Source organism: Trachemys scripta, chromosome 1 (assembly GCF_013100865.1).
Source record: "Trachemys scripta elegans isolate TJP31775 chromosome 1, CAS_Tse_1.0, whole genome shotgun sequence".
Taxonomy (NCBI): domain Eukaryota; kingdom Metazoa; phylum Chordata; order Testudines; family Emydidae; genus Trachemys; species Trachemys scripta.
This window is the reverse complement of record NC_048298.1, coordinates 191,265,698-191,285,273: the sequence shown is the minus strand read 5'-3', so window position 1 is coordinate 191,285,273 and position 19,576 is coordinate 191,265,698. Positions and strand designations below refer to the sequence as shown.

General features: G+C 40.4%; 1 protein-coding gene across 2 annotated transcripts in view; it reads left to right on the top strand.

The window, feature by feature from the left end:
• TMPRSS2 (transmembrane serine protease 2) overlaps positions 1-19,576 on the top strand; it is a 39,527-nt gene that overhangs the window by 7,081 nt on the left and 12,870 nt on the right. Inside the window, exons 1-8 of one of the 2 annotated variants that reach the window (XM_034753200.1) lie at positions 1,939-2,026; positions 7,555-7,671; positions 9,946-10,016; positions 11,097-11,304; positions 11,953-12,039; positions 15,644-15,763; positions 18,228-18,357; positions 19,424-19,534. In XM_034753200.1, the coding sequence (XP_034609091.1) occupies positions 10,002-10,016; positions 11,097-11,304; positions 11,953-12,039; positions 15,644-15,763; positions 18,228-18,357; positions 19,424-19,534 (671 nt within the window). In that variant the 5' untranslated portion in view covers positions 1,939-2,026; positions 7,555-7,671; positions 9,946-10,001. Of the gene's footprint in view, positions 1-1,938; positions 2,027-7,554; positions 7,672-9,945; positions 10,017-11,096; positions 11,305-11,952; positions 12,040-15,643; positions 15,764-18,227; positions 18,358-19,423; positions 19,535-19,576 lie in introns of those variants that run through there. The other variant, XM_034753190.1, reaches the window with a different exon arrangement.

Here is a 19,576-nt window from a genome sequence, read left to right as displayed (position 1 = left end):
CCGACTAACATGGCTTCTACTCTGAAACCTGTCATTATTAATTTGACTAATGCAAAATGCTAATGCTTGTTAAGTAGGGACATTGGCCTTTCTCCATGTATCTTGCCCATGCAGTAAGGACTGAAGGATTGGGGGATGTGTGAAAAGACCACACAAAGTGAACCTGTAAAACAATTCCTTTTCCTGTTGTTTTCTCCTTTCCCACTCACCTAAATTCTTCGGTAATCTTGTTTACATATACACTGTTGAAAACTTGTAGGGGGTCACAACTGAATGATGACAGGTAGCAGTGTTAGTCTGTATCAGCAAAAACAACGAGGAGTCCTTGTGGCACCTTGGAGACTAACAAATTTATTTGGGCATAAGCTTTCGTGGGCTAGAACCTACTTCATCAGAAGCATGAAGTGAAAAATGATGGGGGTGCTTTACCAAGTGTGAGGTCAGTCTAACAAGATAAATCAATTAACAGCAGGATACCAAAGGAGGAAAAATAACTTTTGAAGTGGTAAGAGAGTGGCTCATTACATACAGTTGACAAGAAGGTGTGAGTAACAGTAGGGGGAAATTAGTATTGGGGAAATTAAGTTTAGGTTTTGTAATGACCCAACCACTCCCAGTCTTTGTTCAGGCCTAATCTGATGGTATCCAGTTTGTAAATTAATTCCAGTTCTGCAGCTTCACCTTGGAGTCTGTTTTTGAAGTTTTTTGTTGTTGAAGAATTGCCACTTTTAGGTCTGTTATTGAGTGACCAGAGAGATTGAAGCGTTCTCCTACTGGTTTGTGAATGTTATGATTCCTGATGTCAGATTTGTGTCCATTTATTCTTTTGCATAGAAACTGTCCACTTTGGCCAATGTAAATGGCAGAGGGGCATTGCTGGCACATGATGGCATATATCACATTGGTAGATGTGCAGGTGAACGAGCCCCGGATGGTGTGGCTGATGTGGTTAGGTCCTATGCTGGTGTCCCTTGAATAGATATGTGGACAGAGTTGGCACCAGGGTTTGTAGCAGGGTTTGGTTCCTGGGCTGGTGTTTTTGTTGTGTGGTGTGTAGTTGCTGGTGAGTATTTGCTTCGGGTTGGGGGGCTGTCTGTAGGCGAGGACTGGCCTGTCTCCCAAATCTGTGAGAATGAGGGATCATCCTTCAGGATAGGTTGTAGATTCTTGATGATGCGCTGGAGAGGTTTTAGTTGGGGGTCATAGGTGATGGCTGGTGGCATTCTGTTTCTTTCTTTGTTGGGCCTGTCTTGTAGTAGGTGACTTCTCGGTACCATTCTGGCTCTGTCAATCTGTTTCTTCACTTCAGCAGGTGGGTATTGCAGTTTTAAGAATGCTTGATAGAGATTCTGTAGGTGTTTGTCTCTGACTGAGGGATTGGAGCAAATGCAGTTGTATCTTAGAGCTTGGCTGTAGACAATGGATCGTGTGATGTGGTCTGGATGAAAGCTGGAGGCATGTAGGCCAGTAGGTTTCCGGTCTAGGATGGTGTTTATGTGATCATCACTTATTAGCACTGTAATGTCTAAGAAGTGGACCTCTTGGGTGGACTGGTCCAGGCTGAGGTTAATGGTGGGGTGGAAATCGTTGAAATATTGGTGGAATTCCTCAAGGGCCTCCTTCCAATGGGTCCAGATGATGAAGATGTCCTCAGTGTAGCACAAGTACAGTAGGGATGTTAGGGGACGAGAGCTGAGTTTTTCTACCTGTAATGTTTTTTGTTGTGTATTTTGTTTAGCCATGACTATAAATCAGCACCATGATTTTGCATAGTTTACAGTTTAGTTTGTTTACTTGTTTTATTTTATACTTACTTCCTTGTCTTTTATCCTTCCTCATCAAAGTGTTTGCTCTGACGTAGCTAGACCTATAAATAACTGGTCTGATTTATTTACTGCTGATTCGTATCTCAGAAACTTGGCAAACAACTAATAAGTTTCAGGACACAAGATTGCTAAAACGTATAGTGAGTACAAAGGTGGAGGACATATACTGTCGTCATGAGGCTGTAGATATCTAGACTAAGGTGAGTGAGTTTGTTTAAATTAGGCTTCTGAAAGTACTAGGACAGTACTGGTTTCCATACATGTTGTGTTGCTATCAAAACTAATGCTGTATTTCCTTTTAGGTTATATCTACGCTACCACTTATGTCGGTATAATTTATGTCGCCCAGTGGTGTGAAAAAGCCACCTTCCTGAGCAACATAAGTCATACTGACCGAAGCACTGGTGTGGACAGCGCTATGTACTGGTGAGAGAGCTTCTCACACCAACATAGCTACCACCACTCGTGGGGGCTGGAGTATGTTGGCTTTGAGCAGCTACATTAGAGACCTTACAGCTGCACTGCTGTAAACTCTCTAATTTAGTGTAGCCGTAGCCAATTACAGAGTCTGAGGAAGCTAATATAATTAATAATAGCACTTTTTGTTTCCAAAGCTCTGTACAACTATAAAGTAATTCAGAATGCTGTGTGTGGCGTGTAAGCATTATTGCCGTTTTTCAGCTGGGGAATCAGAGACAGAAAGAAATTACTTACTGTCGAGCTATGAGGAAGTCATCGGCAGAGCTGAGATTAAAAATCAGGATTTCCTGACCCCCAATTCCTTCCTCTAGAGACTATTTGCTTGTTTTAGTAATAGAGTAAAGGCTCCTAACTAGTGGGACTTTTGGGGACATTATGTTGTGAGAGATCTTTCTTACAGTGTGCAATAAGCTCTCAAATACCACACAGTGATTTCAAATATTTAAAGTAATTGATCACTGTTAGTTTGCTCCTAAATTTATTAGCTTCTTTATATTTGAACAATGACAGGTCTTTTCTTTTACTTTTAGTTTAGCTACAGATATATGTTTCAGTTGTGACTGATTAGAACAAACAAACAGGAATTTGATGTCCTCTTTCCTTAAATATTTGTCTCAATTTCAAATTGAGGAGACTGGGAGGAAATGACTGATTTTGTTTACTGTATTTTTTGAGGTGCAAAACTTATTGTAAAACTAAATTAAGCTATTGCTAGCTTTGACACTGAGTAGCTTCAGGCTTCCCATAGGGTGAAATCAGATGGCTAGAATCTTTTTGAGGAATTTCCCCCAATTTCTTAAGAGCATTATTGAGGCACCGCATTTTGTGTGTTAAACATTAGAACCATTAAAAATGCCATATTAGTAACTGTACTGTGAAAATGCAAATGCAACTGGACTTGATCTTCCCTTTCTCCGGGTCTGTGATTGGCTGGATATTGTCAGTGTCTATGCTGGGTGTTCAGGGCTAAAATTCCATCTTTGTTATTGCACAGTGTTTTGCCAGCTACCTGGGGCAGCAAGTTCTAGTGGTAACTGAAGGGATGCTGGAAAGGTTGATGGCTCAGATTTAACAATAAATAGGAATATGTCTAATGCCCAATTAGTCTTGGAAAATTTATCTACTGCTCTAAAATAAGCTTTGCAGCATCCGCTGCCTGGCAATCCTATGATAACAAGCACAATTGCACGTATGTGACATTCTTCTACTCTGGAGGAAGTGCCTGGGGGAGAAACTGTGGGAGAAGGAGGTCAGAGAGGTGCCAGTGAAAATATTTAAAAAAAAAAAAAAAGCTTTCAAAATTCTTTTGGGTGACTTCTACTATGTTGGCTATTCAAACATTTTTAGTATTTTGATCCACAGTTTTGTTTCTGACGGTTGTGAGGTCATCTGAGTAAGAAGTTCTGAATTGTGTGTCATGATCAACTCTCTGCACAGCCAAGGAACTACCCAATAACAACCTACACTTTCATAGAGACTATTTTAATAGTCTCTATTAAGGGATCTAGCTGTTTCTAATAGCAAGGAACAGTTATGAGACCATTTTCCCCCCTTTTTAATAAGCTATCTCCTGTATATGCACTGAAAATAAACAAACTCTTTACTTTTGCATAACACTTTTGGAAAGTTTCCGGTTCAGTCATAGCAATTTTTATTTTCACAAACATTTCTGATTCATGCTTTGAAATACCCTCTTACTGGTTTTATTTACAATATGCACTGGCAGGCCTGCAAGCTGACAAAACATCTTTCAAACTGAACAAAAACAGATTTTGGACTGATCATATAGTCACAATATCATAATTAATTTGATCTATAGCTTTAATGGAAATTTTAATAGGTAGAAAACTATAAATGTGCCCATTATGCAGGTAAAACCCTTTTTGGACAACCCAAGCTAAGGAATGTCCAGTGTTTTACCTTGGATGGCTGGTCTTGAAGATAAATCTAGAGTGCTTCAGGAAGTTTTGCTGGTGGTCTCCCAAAAGGTTTCACTCTTCCCTGTAAACCATCAGCTAATGATACAGCATTTTGAGGTCATCAGCTATTCCAAGGCACTGTTCCTGAGCGTGGGTGTAGGGCAGAGGAAAAGAGTTCTAAGAGGGCATCTGGTTGGTGACCACTCCATCTTCCATAAAGTCAGTGGGAGTTTTTCTGTTAACTTCGATGATTATTGGATCAGGCCCCAGGTGCACAACCTTTCTTCAGAAGGCGTCAAAGGATAATTTAAACACTCACAATTCCTTCAGACAGAGAACTGCAGTATGATAAGCAGCCCCAGTGAGTTACATGGAGATTGTATTGGCATTTTTATTCAAAGCCATTGGGCGGTGTGAACTCCCACCCATCTTATGAATAAGGATATGATGGAAAGTTATTTCCCAAGTGAATACTGAGGCATTTATCGCTGTTATCAACATGCAGAGATACAAAAGTTAAACTTTATTAAAATTCAGTTATCCTAACATCTTTTCATCTGAAAGTATTTGTGCCGCTTCTTTCACGCTGTTAGAAGAAAATTGTTCTTTGAAAGTTGACACTATACTCTGGAAAAAAACATGAGTTGGTTTTTACATAGGATGGAAATCAAGTACAGCTTTAATTACTAGGAGACTAATAGTCTCTCCGTAATAGTAGCTAGCATGTTAAGAACATAAGAATGGCCATACTGGGTCAGACCAAAGGTCCATCCAGCCCAGCATCCTGTCTGCTGACAGTGGTCACTGCCAGGTCCCCCAGAGGAAGTGAATCTAACAGGTAATGATCAAGTGATCTCTCTCCTGCCATCCATCTCCAGCCTTTGACAAACAGGCTAGGGACACCATTCCTTACCTATCCTGGCTAATAGCCATTAATGGACTTAACCTCCATGAATTTATCTAGTTCTCTTTTAAACGCTGTTATCGTGCTAGCCTTCACAACCTCCTCAGGCAAGGAGTTCCACAGATTGACTGTGTGCTGTGTGAAGAAGAACTTCTTTTTATTTGTTTTAAACCTGCTGCCCATTAATTTCATTTGGTGGTCCCTAGTTCTTCTATTATGGGAACAAGTAAATAACTTCCCCATATTCACTTTTTCCACAGCACTCATGATTTTATATACCTCTATCATATCCCCCCTAGTCTCCTCTTTTCCAAGATGAAGAGTCCTAGCCTCTTTAATCTCTCCTCATATGGGACCCATTCCAAATCCCTAATCATTTTAGTTGCCCTTCTCTGACCCTGTTCTAGTGCCAGTATATCTTTTTTGAGATGAGACCACATCTGTATGCAGTATTCAAGATGTGGGCGTACCATGGATTTATATAAGGGCAATAAAATATTCTCTGTCTTAGGCTAGGTCCACACTACCCACCTGATTCGGCGGGTAGAGGTCGATCTTCTGGGATCGATTTATCGCGTCTCATCTGGACAAGAGAAATCGATCCCAGAAGCGCTCCCCCATCGACTGCGGAACTCCTGCTCACCGATAGGAGGAAGCGCTGTCGACGGGGGAGCTTGCCTGCGCCGCGTGGACCCGCAGTAAGTAAACTTAATTCCATCTAGGAAACGTCGACTTCAGCTACGCTATTCTCGTAGCTGAAGTTGCGTTTCCTAGCTCGATCCCCCGCCCCAGTGTGGACCAAGCCTTATTCTCTATCCCTTTTTTAATGATTCCTAACATCCTGTTCGCTTTTTTGACTGCGGCTGCACACTGCGTGGACGTCTTCAGAGAACTATCCATGATGACTCCAAGATCTTTCCTGATTAGCTGTAGCTAAATTAGCCCCCATAATATTGTATGTATATTTGGGGTTATTTTTTCTAATGTGCATTACTTTACATTTATCCACATTAAATTTCATTTGCTATTTTGTTGCCCAATCACTTAGTTTTGTGAGATCTTTTTGAAGTTCTTCACAGTCTGCTTTTGTCTTAACTATCTTGAGCAGTTTAGTATCGTCTGCAAACTTTGCCACCTCACTGTTTACCCTTTCTCCAGATCATTTATGAATAAGTTGAATAGGATTGGTCCTAGGACTGACGCTTGGGGAACACCACTAGTTACCCCTCTCCATTCTGAAAATTTACCATTTATTCCTGCCCTTTGTTCCCTTTTAACCAGTTCTCAATCCATGAAAGGATCTTCCCTCTTACTACCCTTAGGACATTTTTAAATCTAGTACAGTTTTACATGAGGTGGGGTAGTATTTTAAATAGACCTTATTAATTAGTTTACCATCTGGCCTACTTTAAAATCTAGCAAAATATGATGTGATTTTTAATACTTTTGTATAAATATTGATTAATAAATAGACACTGTATCACTAGGGCCTATATTTAGTGATTTGTTAACACAGAACAATTATCAGCCAGCAAAGGGAGGGCAAGCTAACGCAAACTGTATTGGTAATTCTGGTGCAAAAGCCAGTGACTGATGAGGCACTATAACTTCATCTCTTTCTGCAAACACAGGAGGAAATAGTTGGTGAAATAACAAAGGATAAAGTGGGTATGAGAAACTTACTTTAAAAATTCCTAGCAGTATCTTACACTATGGAGAGTAAAAATGCCTAGTGTTTTTTGTAGTGGAAGCATTTGGCCTGGTCTACCTTACAAATTGGGGTTGGCATAGTTACAGCACTTGTGGTGTTAAAAAATCCACACCCCTGAGCACTATCCTGCCCTAATTCTTGCTGTAGGAGCAGCTAAGCTGACAGAAGAATGCTTCTGTTGGCCTAGCTACCGTCACTTAGGGAGGTGGAGTTCCTACAGTGATGGAAAAACATCTTCCGTTGCTATAGTCTTATGTTTATACTACCAGGTCACAATGGCATAGCTACCTGGCCGTAGCTATACTGCTGTAGTGCAAACATGGCCTAATCCTGGTCTATACTGAAAATTTAGGTCAACCTAGCTATGTTGCTCTGGGGCTTGGAAAATTCACACCCTCAAGAGATGTAGTTAGGCCAAACTAAGCCCCAGTTTAAATGCCATTGGGTTGATGGAAGAATCCTTCTATCGATCTAGCTTAGCTACCACTTCTCAGGGGGGTGGATTAACTACAGCAATGGAAACCCCTCTTCTGTTGCTAGAGCAATTGTTTACACTATGGTGTTACAGCAGCACAGCTGCAGCTTCATAGCTGTGCCACTGAGGCATCTGTAGTGTAGACATAGCCTAAGTCTTTTATTTAAGAAGCTGACCAAGCAGCAGGTATTTCTAAGGTTGCGTTGATTACCATTCTGTTTTCATATCACCTTTTCCAGAGAATAGAATAACCCCTTCTGCGAAGTGTTACTCAACCACTGAGGTGGGGCAGAACTGCATGCCACCATTATATGCTGTGAACATCTGAGTAAGAATGGATGAGACATAAAACAGAGGTACTGACGACTTGTGTTCACTTGATTCATTGCCTTTCCTGTAAGTAAGAGTAAATGGTTTTAACCCCAGTGTCCTGCCCAAATAAGACTAATAGCATTCTGCTGACCTAAATTTCTCCTGTAGCTTTGACCAGTTCTGTTCCCGCCCCCACCCCCCTGGCTTTCCTATTCTAAATTGCTGTGGAGTGTTGGTATGTTCTAACTGTTTATGCCACTGGTGCAATCCGCTGAAGAGATGGCTGCAATTTAGTCCTTGTCATAACTATAAAGGGAAGGGTGTAACAGCTGTCCTGTGTACAGTACTATAAAATCCCTCCTGGCCAGAGATTCCAAAATCCTTTTCCCTGTAAAGGGTTAAGAAGCTCAGGTACCTGGCTGGCATCTGACCCAAAGGACCAATAAGGGGACAAGATACTTTCAAATATGGGGGGGGGGGGGGGGGGAAGGCTTTTGTTTGTGCTCTTTGTTTGGGAGTTTGTTCGCTCTTGGGACCGAGAGGGACCAGACATCAATCCAGGTTCTCCCCATCTTTCTAAACAAGTCTCTCCTATTTCAAACTTGTAAGTAAATAGCCAGGCAAGGCATCTTAGTTTTACTTTGTTTTCTCAACTTGTAAATGTACCTTTTACTAGAGTGTTTATCTTTGTTTGCTGTACTTTGAACCTAAGACTAAAGGGGAGTCCTCTGAGCTCTTTAAGTTTAATTACCCTGTAAAGTTATTTTCCATACTGATTTTACAAAGATAATTTTTACCTTTTTCTTTAATTAAAAGCCTTCTTTTTAAGAACCTAATTAATTTGTCCTTGTTTTAGACCCAAGGGGTTTGGATCTGTATTCACCAGGGAATTGGTGAAGGTCTCTCAAGGCTTCCCAGGAAAGGGAATTAGCTTGAGATGGTGGCAGCGAACCAAAGCTAAGCTGGTAGTTAAGCTTAAAAGTCTTCATGCAGGCCCCCACATTTTGTACCCTAAAGTTCTAAGTGGGGATACAGCCTTAACAGTCCTATTCTTCTCATTACCAATCTTCCTATACCACGGTCCCCTATGCCAGGGCTCTGTGCAATCCCATCCTTCCTTCCCCTCCCCGCTCGTGGGCTCCAGCCTGAGCCTGGACATCTACACTGCAATTTTATAGCCCAGTGAGTCTAACACAGGCCTGCTGCGGGTGTTTGACTGCAGTGTACCCTGAGGCAAAAAATTGCCCCTTTCTCAGAGGCGAGACAAGGCTTGGCAGTATCAGTACTCTTGTTTTGAGAGTGAGCACGGCACTCAGTTCACTTTCTTGGGCTGTGGGGCACTTATGCAGCTGGCTGTTACTTGCTGCTGTGCAATAGTTAAGGCTGCATCAGTGTGTTAAGTTTTATAGAAGCATGTTTGTTTGCATTTTGCTTGAATGTAAAGATGAACTTTGAGCTGAAACTTGCACAGGAACATTCCTTTCTGCCTCTCCTTCAGTGATCTCAACAGGAGTTCATTTTTAATGTTTGGCCCCTTAATGGAGAGTAAACTTCTTTTCTTTTCTGGGTGTGCGTGGTGGTCTTACTGAACTTGAAATTGAAAATGTCCATGCATTTTATTCTTAGTCCATAATGTAGCCTAGAACCAGTGTTAATTTTATAGTGTAGCGGAGGAGGATGGCTTTTTTAGTTTTCTCTTGTTGGTTAACAGTCACTGCCTACCCTCCGCAACAATATTATTACATATTTGAGAGCTAGAGCCTAACAGGAAAACTAAGGTATTAAATCTGTAGTGCTGATAGGTTTACTTTATGCTGTTATATTTAGTTATGTTAGAGGGTTGAGAAACTAATTCTCTTTAATTTATACAATACATTTCTAGACAGAAGTGGATGAGTTAAGAGTGAAATGACAGTCATAACTAAAAACATCACTGTGCTTGTTGGTTTGCAGCTTAACTAGAGATAGTTGAAAAATGGTATTTCTGTCCTGCAGGAAATTCAGAGACTTTGAAATTCCCAAAGTGGGACAAAAAGTTAATCTCTGATTTTGTTTTTGTTTTTTTTGTTTTTCAACAAATGGAATATTCTGAAAAATTTAGTTTTAACCTTTATTTTGACAAGATCAAAACATTCTTGTATAATATATACATATTTCAATAATTTCCCATTACGAATTTTGAAATCCTATGTTCCTGCAGAATGTTTTGATTCTGTTTGGAAATGACATTTTCCAACTGAAAACTGCTGTCACAACTTTTTTCAGCCAGCTCTAATTGTAACACTATGAATGCATGTGTTTTTGTTGTATATTTACAGGTTATCCCAAGTTTTTCAAACACTTGAGCGGTCTCGGCACTGTTGACAAAGCTAAGATGGCTGTAAACTCAGTAAGTAGTTAAATATTCAATTTTATTTTCTGTGGGTAGCAGTCTACTGAGTAATGAATTAATAATCAGGTTAATTAAAAGTGGACATAGGTATACATGGCTTTATTTTTTTAAAAAAGTTTCTTGACTTTAGTTTCCCTAATCTATAAAATGGGGAAAATACCTGCCTGCATCACAGGGTATTGTGGGGATGAATGAACTAATGCTTCAAGTCTCTGATATCACAGTGATAGATGTAGTTTATGAATCTAGCACTCTGCCATTCTCGGAGGGTACTATGAGAATACAAACCTACCTATCATACAATTACAGTAGAACTTTGTTAATTTACATTAATCATTGGGTGACCAGTTATTGATTATTGTCCTATGGCTAGAAGGAGAAAAAATACACAACATAAAGTATTCTGCATGACAAGATATACCTTGCTGATTATAATGAGTAGTTTTCATTATAATTCAGAATGTAAGGGTATTTGTTCTATAGTGTATTTGGTAAAAGTAATGAAGTCTTAGCAGAGTGCTGTAGTGAGATCTGATAATTAGCACTGAAGCGATGCTGTCAACTGGAAAATCAAATTTATCACTGAAAAATTTGCACCTAACATAGTAACTACCCCCTAAATTTTTACAGCTGAAATATGTTATCAGAAAAAAATACGCAATTTTTCCAGTTTTGTTTTTTATTTTCACTGTTAGTTTCTCTTTTATTGAAAAAAAATATGTGCAGAAGAAACTCTTAAGGAAGCAAAAAAAATTCTCTTTATAAAGAAATTTGAAATCTAAATTTAAAACATATTTAGAGGGTGATGTGATCTATTGGAAACTAGTCGTATTTTCTTTTTAAATTAATCCCTCAGTTGAATGTCTCTAAGCCTCTCACTCCACTTCTCAGGAGACTTTGTATATCTATTTTTTGTGTGTGTGAGTGTAATGAATTTATGAATGAGTGCAATGAGAATTAGTGGGCTTTTACTGTATTTACACATGACACTTAATGTTTTTTTTAGAAATGATTATATTGTTCTAACTTTGCAATATGAATGTTTTTTCCCACCTTCACCTCAATTTTGCTATTTAGGAGCTACCACCATACTATGAAAATCATGGTTATCAGCCAGAAAACGTCTATATTTCCAGACAGCCTGGGGATGCTAATGTGTATCCACAGTACCCTCCTCCATATTATCCTCCGTCAGTGCCACATTATGTCCCAAGAGTTCCTGTTCATCAGTCAGCTCCCCCAGTAGTACAGCCAAAGCCTCCATCAGCGAAAATGTGCACATCAAGTAAGATTTGTCTGGTTTTCTTTTTATGTAGATTGATTGCAATCTGGCATGTGTTTAACAGATGAAACTTGTTTCCTTTCAAGCTCTTATGTTGAGGGACTATCCCAGGAGTACCTCTTTGTCCCTGAGAGTGCTAGGTAACCAAACAAGTCAATTACACTATTATACTTTTTTGTAAAAGGTGTGAGGAGTTGGGTGGTTCTTTGAAGTGATGATGAGATGGGGAGACTCTGTAACATCTGAATTGCAGATTCACGCCTGCTTAGTAATGATTGAAAACTGTCCATCTAAGGGCATGTCTTCACTAGTAATGTTAAAACGCTGGCTTTAACACCACGGCATAGCACTGGGAGAGAGAGCTCTCCCAGTGCTATAAAAACCCCACCTCCACGAGGGGAATAGCTCCCAGCGCTGGGAGCGCGGTTCCCAGTGCTGGGGCACTGTCTACACTGGCGCTTTACAGCACTGAAACTTGCAGTGCTCAGGGGTGTGTTTTTTCACACCCCTGAGCGAGAAAGTTGCAGCGCTGTAAAGTGCCAGTGTAGACAAGCCCTAGGTTTACTTGCAGGGAGATAGGGATGGAGGCTAGCCTAGTAAAATAATTTGTTTGCAAACCTAACTCTTCTTTTTCTCCCTTTTTAATTACAGAAGTTAAGAAAGCTCTATGCATCATTTTATCTGTTGCAATAATACTATCGGGTGCCATAATTGCAGCTATCCTTATCTGGTATTTTGGTAAGAATGCATTGTTTGTGTTGATAGAAATCTTTTATTCAAAGCTAAAATGTCTTGAGATTTTCCATTTCCCAACATAAGTGTGTCATCTTCCACAAGGGTAAGTTAGAACAGGAAATTCTTGTTATCTATCTCTTTTATGAATGCAACTTATTTTAATATCTAAAAGCTTAATTATTTGTCATAACCAGTGTCACTGTTGCTGTTGTCCTTTCCTTTAACTTCAAATATATTTACATTTGATAAGTGTCCTTGACTCAGCAGCACCCTCTTATTCATCTGAATTCTCTGAGATCCCACAAACTGTTTAGCAACAGTTGGTCTAGGACAAGCTTTTGTACAACTATTTTAGTAATGTGATATCAAAGTATAACTGTGCCTCAGTGGGTCACAATTTAGGATGCCAAATTCAGGACGAACTGCTGAGAAATAGGGCAGATATACCCCAAGACTGGTGGCTAATCCCCCGTAGGATTTACCAATCCAACAACAAAAGTAAACTTCTGTTTCACCACAGGAAGCCATAAAAGCAGTTTCCTTGGGCTTTCCAGTTCTTATGTCACCACCAAAAACACTGGATTTAAAAGAGAGTGGTTCTTTACAACCAGTCTCATCAAATAAAGGGTTCTTCTGATCCCAAAGGACCAGCCACACACCCAGGTCAATATACAACTTAGATCTTACCCAAAAATCATGCTGATGCCAATCCTTTAGTATTTAAAATCTAAAGTTTTATTCATAGAAAGAAAGAAAGGTGAGAGTTAAAATTGGTTAGAGGGATCAAATACATACAGTAATTGCAAAGTTCTTACTTCAGGCTTGTAGCAGTGATGGAATAAACTTCTGTCTTGATAAGTCTTTGGTTGCTTCCAAATCATTGGAAGGTCCTCAGTCCCTTGGTTAGAATGCTCCCATCAGTATAAATTCATAGTCCAGAGGCTTGATCAAGAAAGAGGCTGGAGCAGGATAGAAGCAAAATGGGCCTTTTATAGCTTCTACCATGTGGAGGGAATCCCATTGTTCTTACTGTGGAAAATTAGAGCAACAAGATGGAGTTTGGAGTCACACGGGCAAGTCCCATGTCCATGCATTTTGCCTAGTCGCATCAGGAAATTCCATTAAGTGTAGATAGGCATCTTCCATTGTCAGTTGAACGTTCTTTTGATGGGCCACTCAATTTGAATAGTCCCTCCAAGACGTGCTGGCTAGCTACCTTGTGGGCATTACCCCAGGAGCAAACATTTCAAATCCAGGTATAGAGCCAATACTCATAACTTTAAATACAAAAATGATACATGTATACAAATAGCAGAATTATAGTCAGTGAGTCATAACCTTTCCACAGACACCTCACATGACAACTTTATACAAGATTTGTTGCAAATATATAACAGTGGTTACAACAATGATCTATATGGTCATATTTTAATCAGATAATGTCACACTAGGATTAAGAGTGCAGTTTGCCCCAGAGCAAAGGGCTTTTATAAGGTCTAAGTGACACTGGGCATAGAAGTTTTAAGTTACACAGTTTCCCCCTAACTGCAACCCTGAAGGGAAAGGGAAGAAAGGAAGGATTGGGTATGTGTAGACATATTAGGCCTGACTAATTTTTCACAAGTGCTTCGTAGAACTGATCGGAGCACTTCATTGCCATGAAATATGCTGTTTTGTCAAAGCTAAAATGTTTTGTGGAGATGTATTGGTTTTCACTAAACTTTTGAAGGGAAGGTTTTTGGGTCTGGGGCAGAGGCAGATAGTTGGAGGTGCAGACACACCCAACACCACTTCCTATGTCAAAAGTGAACGCATTTCCGTAAAATTTCGGCAAATTGAATAGACCAGGGGTGGCCAACCTGTGGCTCTTCAGAAGTTAATATGTGGCTCCTTGTGTAGGCACCAACTCTGTGGCTGGAGCTACAGGCACCAACTTTCCAATGTACCGGGGGTGCTCACTGCTCAATCCCTGGCTCGGCCAGAGGCACTGGTCCCACTCCACCCCTTCCCGCCACCTCCCCTGAGCCTGCTGTGCCCTCGCTCCTCTCCCCCCACCCCGAGCCTCCTGCACGCCACGAAACAGCTGATTGGGAGGTGCAGGGAGGGAGGGGGGAGGCGCTGATCGGCAGGGCTGCCGATGGACGGGAGGCGCTGGGAGCGGGGTGGGGGAGCTGATGGGGGGGCTGCTGACGTATTACTGTGGCTCTTTGGCAATGTACATTAGTAAATTCTGGCTCCTTCTCAGGCTCAGGTTGGCCACCTCTGGAATAGATCTCCTCTAGTCCACTTTGGTGCTAAACACCAGTAGCTCCCACTTGCTTCAAGTGGAGTCGGGAGAACTCATCAGCTCTTTAAAAAATATAAAATAAAATCAGACCTTCTATTTCATCTTCTAATATTAGAGCTGGTTCAAATAGTTTAATTGAAGCATTTTTTTCAATGAAGAAACTGATTTCCACTAAAACACAAATGTTCATTTTGGTAGAAGTTTTCTGGTGGGAAGAACTGGAAAAACCTGCAGTTTTCTGGGGCTTTTTGCCCTCTCTTCTTTTTCCTCCCCACACCTTGTGTGTGTGTGTGTGTGTGTGTGTGTGTGTGTGTGTGTGTGTGAGTGATGGTGGTAGTGGAAGGAACAAGTGTGAAGAAGAGTGAGGGGGAGAATTAAAAAAAGAGAATATTTCAACTCTCAAACTGGAAGACCAAAGAATTCTGGGGTTGGGTGTAGGAGAGGGAAAAAACGTGACACCGCATGCCCCCTCCCCAAGTTTGAAGTTTTTAATAGAGGAAAATATAGCACTTTTTGACCGGTTTTAATGAACATATACCAAAAAATTGCAGAATGACACATTCAGGACAGAGTGGATTTTGCTTAATATTGAATTCACTTTCCTCCTCACAAGAAAAAACTTTCTCATTTTTATAGTGATGATTTGAAATGGAACAAGCTGACTTAATTGACGTCCTAACAGAAATCTGGCTCCCAAGCAGGCTGTCTGAAGCCTTAAGTCTGTGTTTAAATTTAGTCAAACACCTGTTGTGGGCTCAAAGCAGGGGCACCTGAGTAAAACTTAATGGATTGTGTTATTCAGGAGGTCAGTCTAGACGGTCTAATAATTTAATTGTGCCACTTCCCGCAGCTCCCATTGGTTGGGAACGGCAAACCGCGGACACTGGGAGCTGAGGGGCTCTGTGCCTGCAGACGTTCCAAATAAACAAAACGTCCCAATCCGCCAGGGGCTTACCCTGATGGGCTGGGAGCCAAAGTTTGCCACCCTCTGAAATATAGGGTCGGCTTATGAAATGGTCCTACAATTTTTGCTATTTTTACCTAACCATCCTGGGGGTCGGCTTATAAATGAACGGGTTAATGAACGAGTATATACGGTACATTCTTCCATTTTACCAGCCCTCTTGCCCATATTTCTTTTGTATGTGCTCTCCCCAAATTGTACGAACAATCAAAAGCTCTTTCAACATATGCCTTGATTAAATTCATATTCTCCTAGAAAACTCAGCAGAAATCATAACAATTGAGGCTCACTCTTAACTTAAGGATCCATTTTAATAACCACACGCCTATCTCCTTTCCACTCTGATCCCCTTGCAGTGGCCAATAGCTGTCTTGGCTCATCAATAGAGTGTGGATCTTCAGGAACATGTGTCTCACCATCTCAGTGGTGCGATGGAGTGGCCCACTGTTCCAATGGTGAAGATGAAAACCGATGTGGTAAGTATTTCAAGTATGCAGAGGTAAAATTGTTCTTGGAAGCCTCTTGGTGACATCTCCTTTCTTAGCCCTTGTCTACAAAGTGGCACTAGCTGAGTTTAAGGTGTGACTTTAACCAATTTAGTTAAACTAGTGCAAACCCCTGTATGGACCATCTTTTTTTGGTCTTAGAATGGCTTAATATCAGTTACCTTAAGTCCATTGCTAATCGAGTTGCTGGACTAAAATAACCCATACTTAAACCAAATCAAAATGTCCCGCACCGGATTTTGTGCCAGATCAGTTTAAATCACACCTTAAATTAAACTCGTGCAACTTTTTAATATAGACAAGGCCCTAGAAATGTCTGCATTACCTATTGTGTAGCTGCTTTCTTACAACAATCTCAGGGGTGGTAGTGGTGGTGGTACTATCTGCTTGAGTTCAATGACATGGCTTGGCTCATTCTTATTAAACTTCCTTTTCCACCAGCTCCCCTCACTTTTCAACCTCTCCCTAGCACGCCTCCCCGGTGAAAAAATCCACCTGTCTCATATTAGTGTGTGCCAGTCTAACAAAAGCAAAACAAAGCTGGAAGCTTACTACTGCCACCAAAAAGCTTCACCTTCCAAAGAATGCTTTACATAACTTTCGGTGTAGGAGGCTGTCTAACTCAGTGGTTCTCAAACTAGGGCTGCCACTTATTCAGGGAAAGCCCCTGGCGGGCCAGGCTGGTTTGTTTACCTACCGTGTCCGCAGGTTCGGCCAATCGCGGTTCACTGCTTCAGGCCAATGGGGGCTGCGGGAAGCGGTGCAGGCTGAGGGATGTGCTGGCTGCCCTTCCCGCAGCCCCCATTGGCCTGGAGTGGCGAACCGCGGCCAGCAGGAGCAGCGATCTGCTAAACCTGCGGACACGGCAGGTAAACAAACTGGCCTGGCCCTCCAGGGGCTTTACCTGAACAAGTGGTGGACCAGCTTTGAGAACCACTGGTCTAACTGATTTAGTGACTTCAGCTGAAGAGATGGAGAGAGGGAGACTTCCGTGATGAACTGGTTGTAGTCACCAGAGAATATTTGGTTGTAAATATCATTAATGTGTACACTCAAAAGCCACATCCATCTTGTTTTTAATATCTGTGTTCTGTAATACATGACTTCCAGAAAATGGTCTTGAAGAGGGCAGACTGTTCCATTTGATCCTATCATTAAAGCTGGGCAAGAAACAGTTTTCCTGTCCCATGAAAATTTTTGAGATTCCGAAGAGACACCTTTGAAACAGACACCTTTCAAACTCTTGAGAGAAACAACTAGCTATCCAGCCCAGAATAGTCCACCTGGGAGGTAGGAGACCTGGGTTCAAGTCCCTGCTCCAATTTAGGCAGAACAGGGATTTAAACTAGAGTGCCTCGCATCCCAGTTAAGTACCCCAACTACTTAGGGTAGTGGTTATCCTCAGTCTCTTCTTGACCAGAGATTCCATCCTGGACTATTGAAACTGAACCTTTACTGGAAAAGTTTCAGTTTTAACTAATCAGAATTTTCTGACCCCAAAAAAGTGTTTTTGTCAATAAATAATAATAATAAAAAAAAAACACACCAAAAAACAAACCTCCCAACTAGCACATTCCCTATACGTGCTTTTGGAACTCTGCTCTTCTGACATAGTCTGCATAGTACTGACACTTAGCTGATGATTTTTCCTGTTTGGTTGCATAATTGCATAATCTCTTTACAGTAATATAGCTTATTCCTGCCATTATCTTGTTCTTGAACTTTTCATATTGAACTCTTTTCTGTCTTCCCTCTGTGACATGCTACCTCTTCAAATCAGATACATAATAGGGTTTGACGGTATAGGGCAAGCTGTTCCATGTTAAAATCTTTGCTTTCTGATCTTCTATCCTAGTACAGGACATAATTTTCTTACCCTTTGATCAGCTTATCTGTTATTGCCAATCACTCAGGCTGAGGGTGGAGCATGGGAAAGAGTTGTGCTAATTTTAAAATGTTCATACAATAAAAAATGAACATTAAAATGTAAATACAACTTGAGGTAATAACTCATTTGAACGGCTTTAGAAAAAGGAATTAAAATATGTAAAAATCCAGTACATGAAAACTTCATAAAAAGTGTGTCAAAATATAGCATCAACTGGAAGTTTTTCTTTAAAAGCAAAAAGTAATTTCAGGTGCTACACCTGTCTGTGGAGCCCGTGACAACTTTTGTGGTTTCACAATCACATTTTTTATTTATAGTTTTAAGAAAACGAATATACAGGAAAAAACCTGAAACTAGCTATCCACAAAGTGCTGTCAAATGAAGAAGTAAACTGAAACAATATCCTTCTACCTTTTCTTTAATCTTGCAGCTCTAGTACTCTTAGAGCTTGCTTGTAAGAGTAGTAGGTGCAAAATACTTTTTAGGAATATGAAAATCGTAGGCTTCGAACAGGATGGTCAGCAATGTTGTCGTCTTTGATTGCAGTTAGACTCTATGGACCAAATTTTATCCTAGAGGTCTATTCATCTATCAGCAAATCCTGGTATCCAGTATGCAAAGATGACTGGAATGAGAACTATGGAAAGATAGCTTGTAAAGACATGGGATACAATGTGTAAGTATAACAATCTAATTGTGAAAGCTGTACAGCCAGTACAACTGTTTCATTGGAGGGATAGTTCAGTGGTTTGAGCATTGGCCTGCTAAACCCAGGGTTGTGAGTTCAATCCTTGAGGGGACCACTTAAGGATCTGGAACAAAAATCTGTCTGGGGATTGGTCCTGCTTTGAGCAGGGCGTTGGACTAGATGGTCTCCTGAGTGCCAACCCAGATATTCTATGATTACATTTTCCAAAGAATGGACATCTGCAGCAAAAACTCAGTTACTGCTTTTTCTGTTGCTAGTCTAATTTTGATTAATAAAAAGCAGTCCCAGTTAAAATAAAAATCAGTAGGTGTTGCTGAATCAAAGTGACATTTCTTCAATACCATGTAATGCATATGCCATATATAATAGTTGTGGGATGGGTTTGTGCATCAATACATGCACGCACACGCACAGTGCTTAGGATCCTCTTGGACTGAGAGTGCTGTCTGAACTTAAAACCTTATAAAAAAAAAACAAACTATTAATTGTGACCAATATTACATAGACAACCCTGACCTCTGGAGGACATTAAAGGTTTTATTGTGCTCTTTCACAAGAGCATTGACATTTAACCAGTTTCTGGACAAATTCCAACCACAGTAACTTATTTTTATCTACCTGAAATCCTCTGTAGCTATAATTACCTATGTTGTTGCTGTTGGGAGTGAGGGGTTGGGGGAGGGAAAGACTCACAAATGTAGATGGGCTGGTGGTGCTACATTTCTGTTCATGAGGTGGTTGGAGTGATGGATTAGTCTGGTCAGAACGTGGCGATCTTCACCATGAAAAAGTGTTAGATGAAAGCAAAGTCTTATTTGATTGTAAAAGTAGACATAGCAAATAGTTACTTAGAAACTAAAATTTAATTCTGCCATGGTACAGCACCTTTGTGGTTCTTATGATATAGTATTCCATAATATTATTGTTCATGTTATATGCTTTAGATTGGTGGAAAGGTTTACGTTACTAAAAGGAACTTTCTGATAGGATTTGAAATATCTGAGTTTCTTACTAAATATTTTATTTTATACAGAAATACTTATTACTCTAGTCAAGGAATAACACCTGAAAGAGGTTTTACAAGCTTTATGAGGTTGAATACAAGTGCTGGGAACATAGACCTATACAAAAAACTGTATAACAGGTATTTATATTTCATATAAGCATTTTTTATATTTGTTACTTT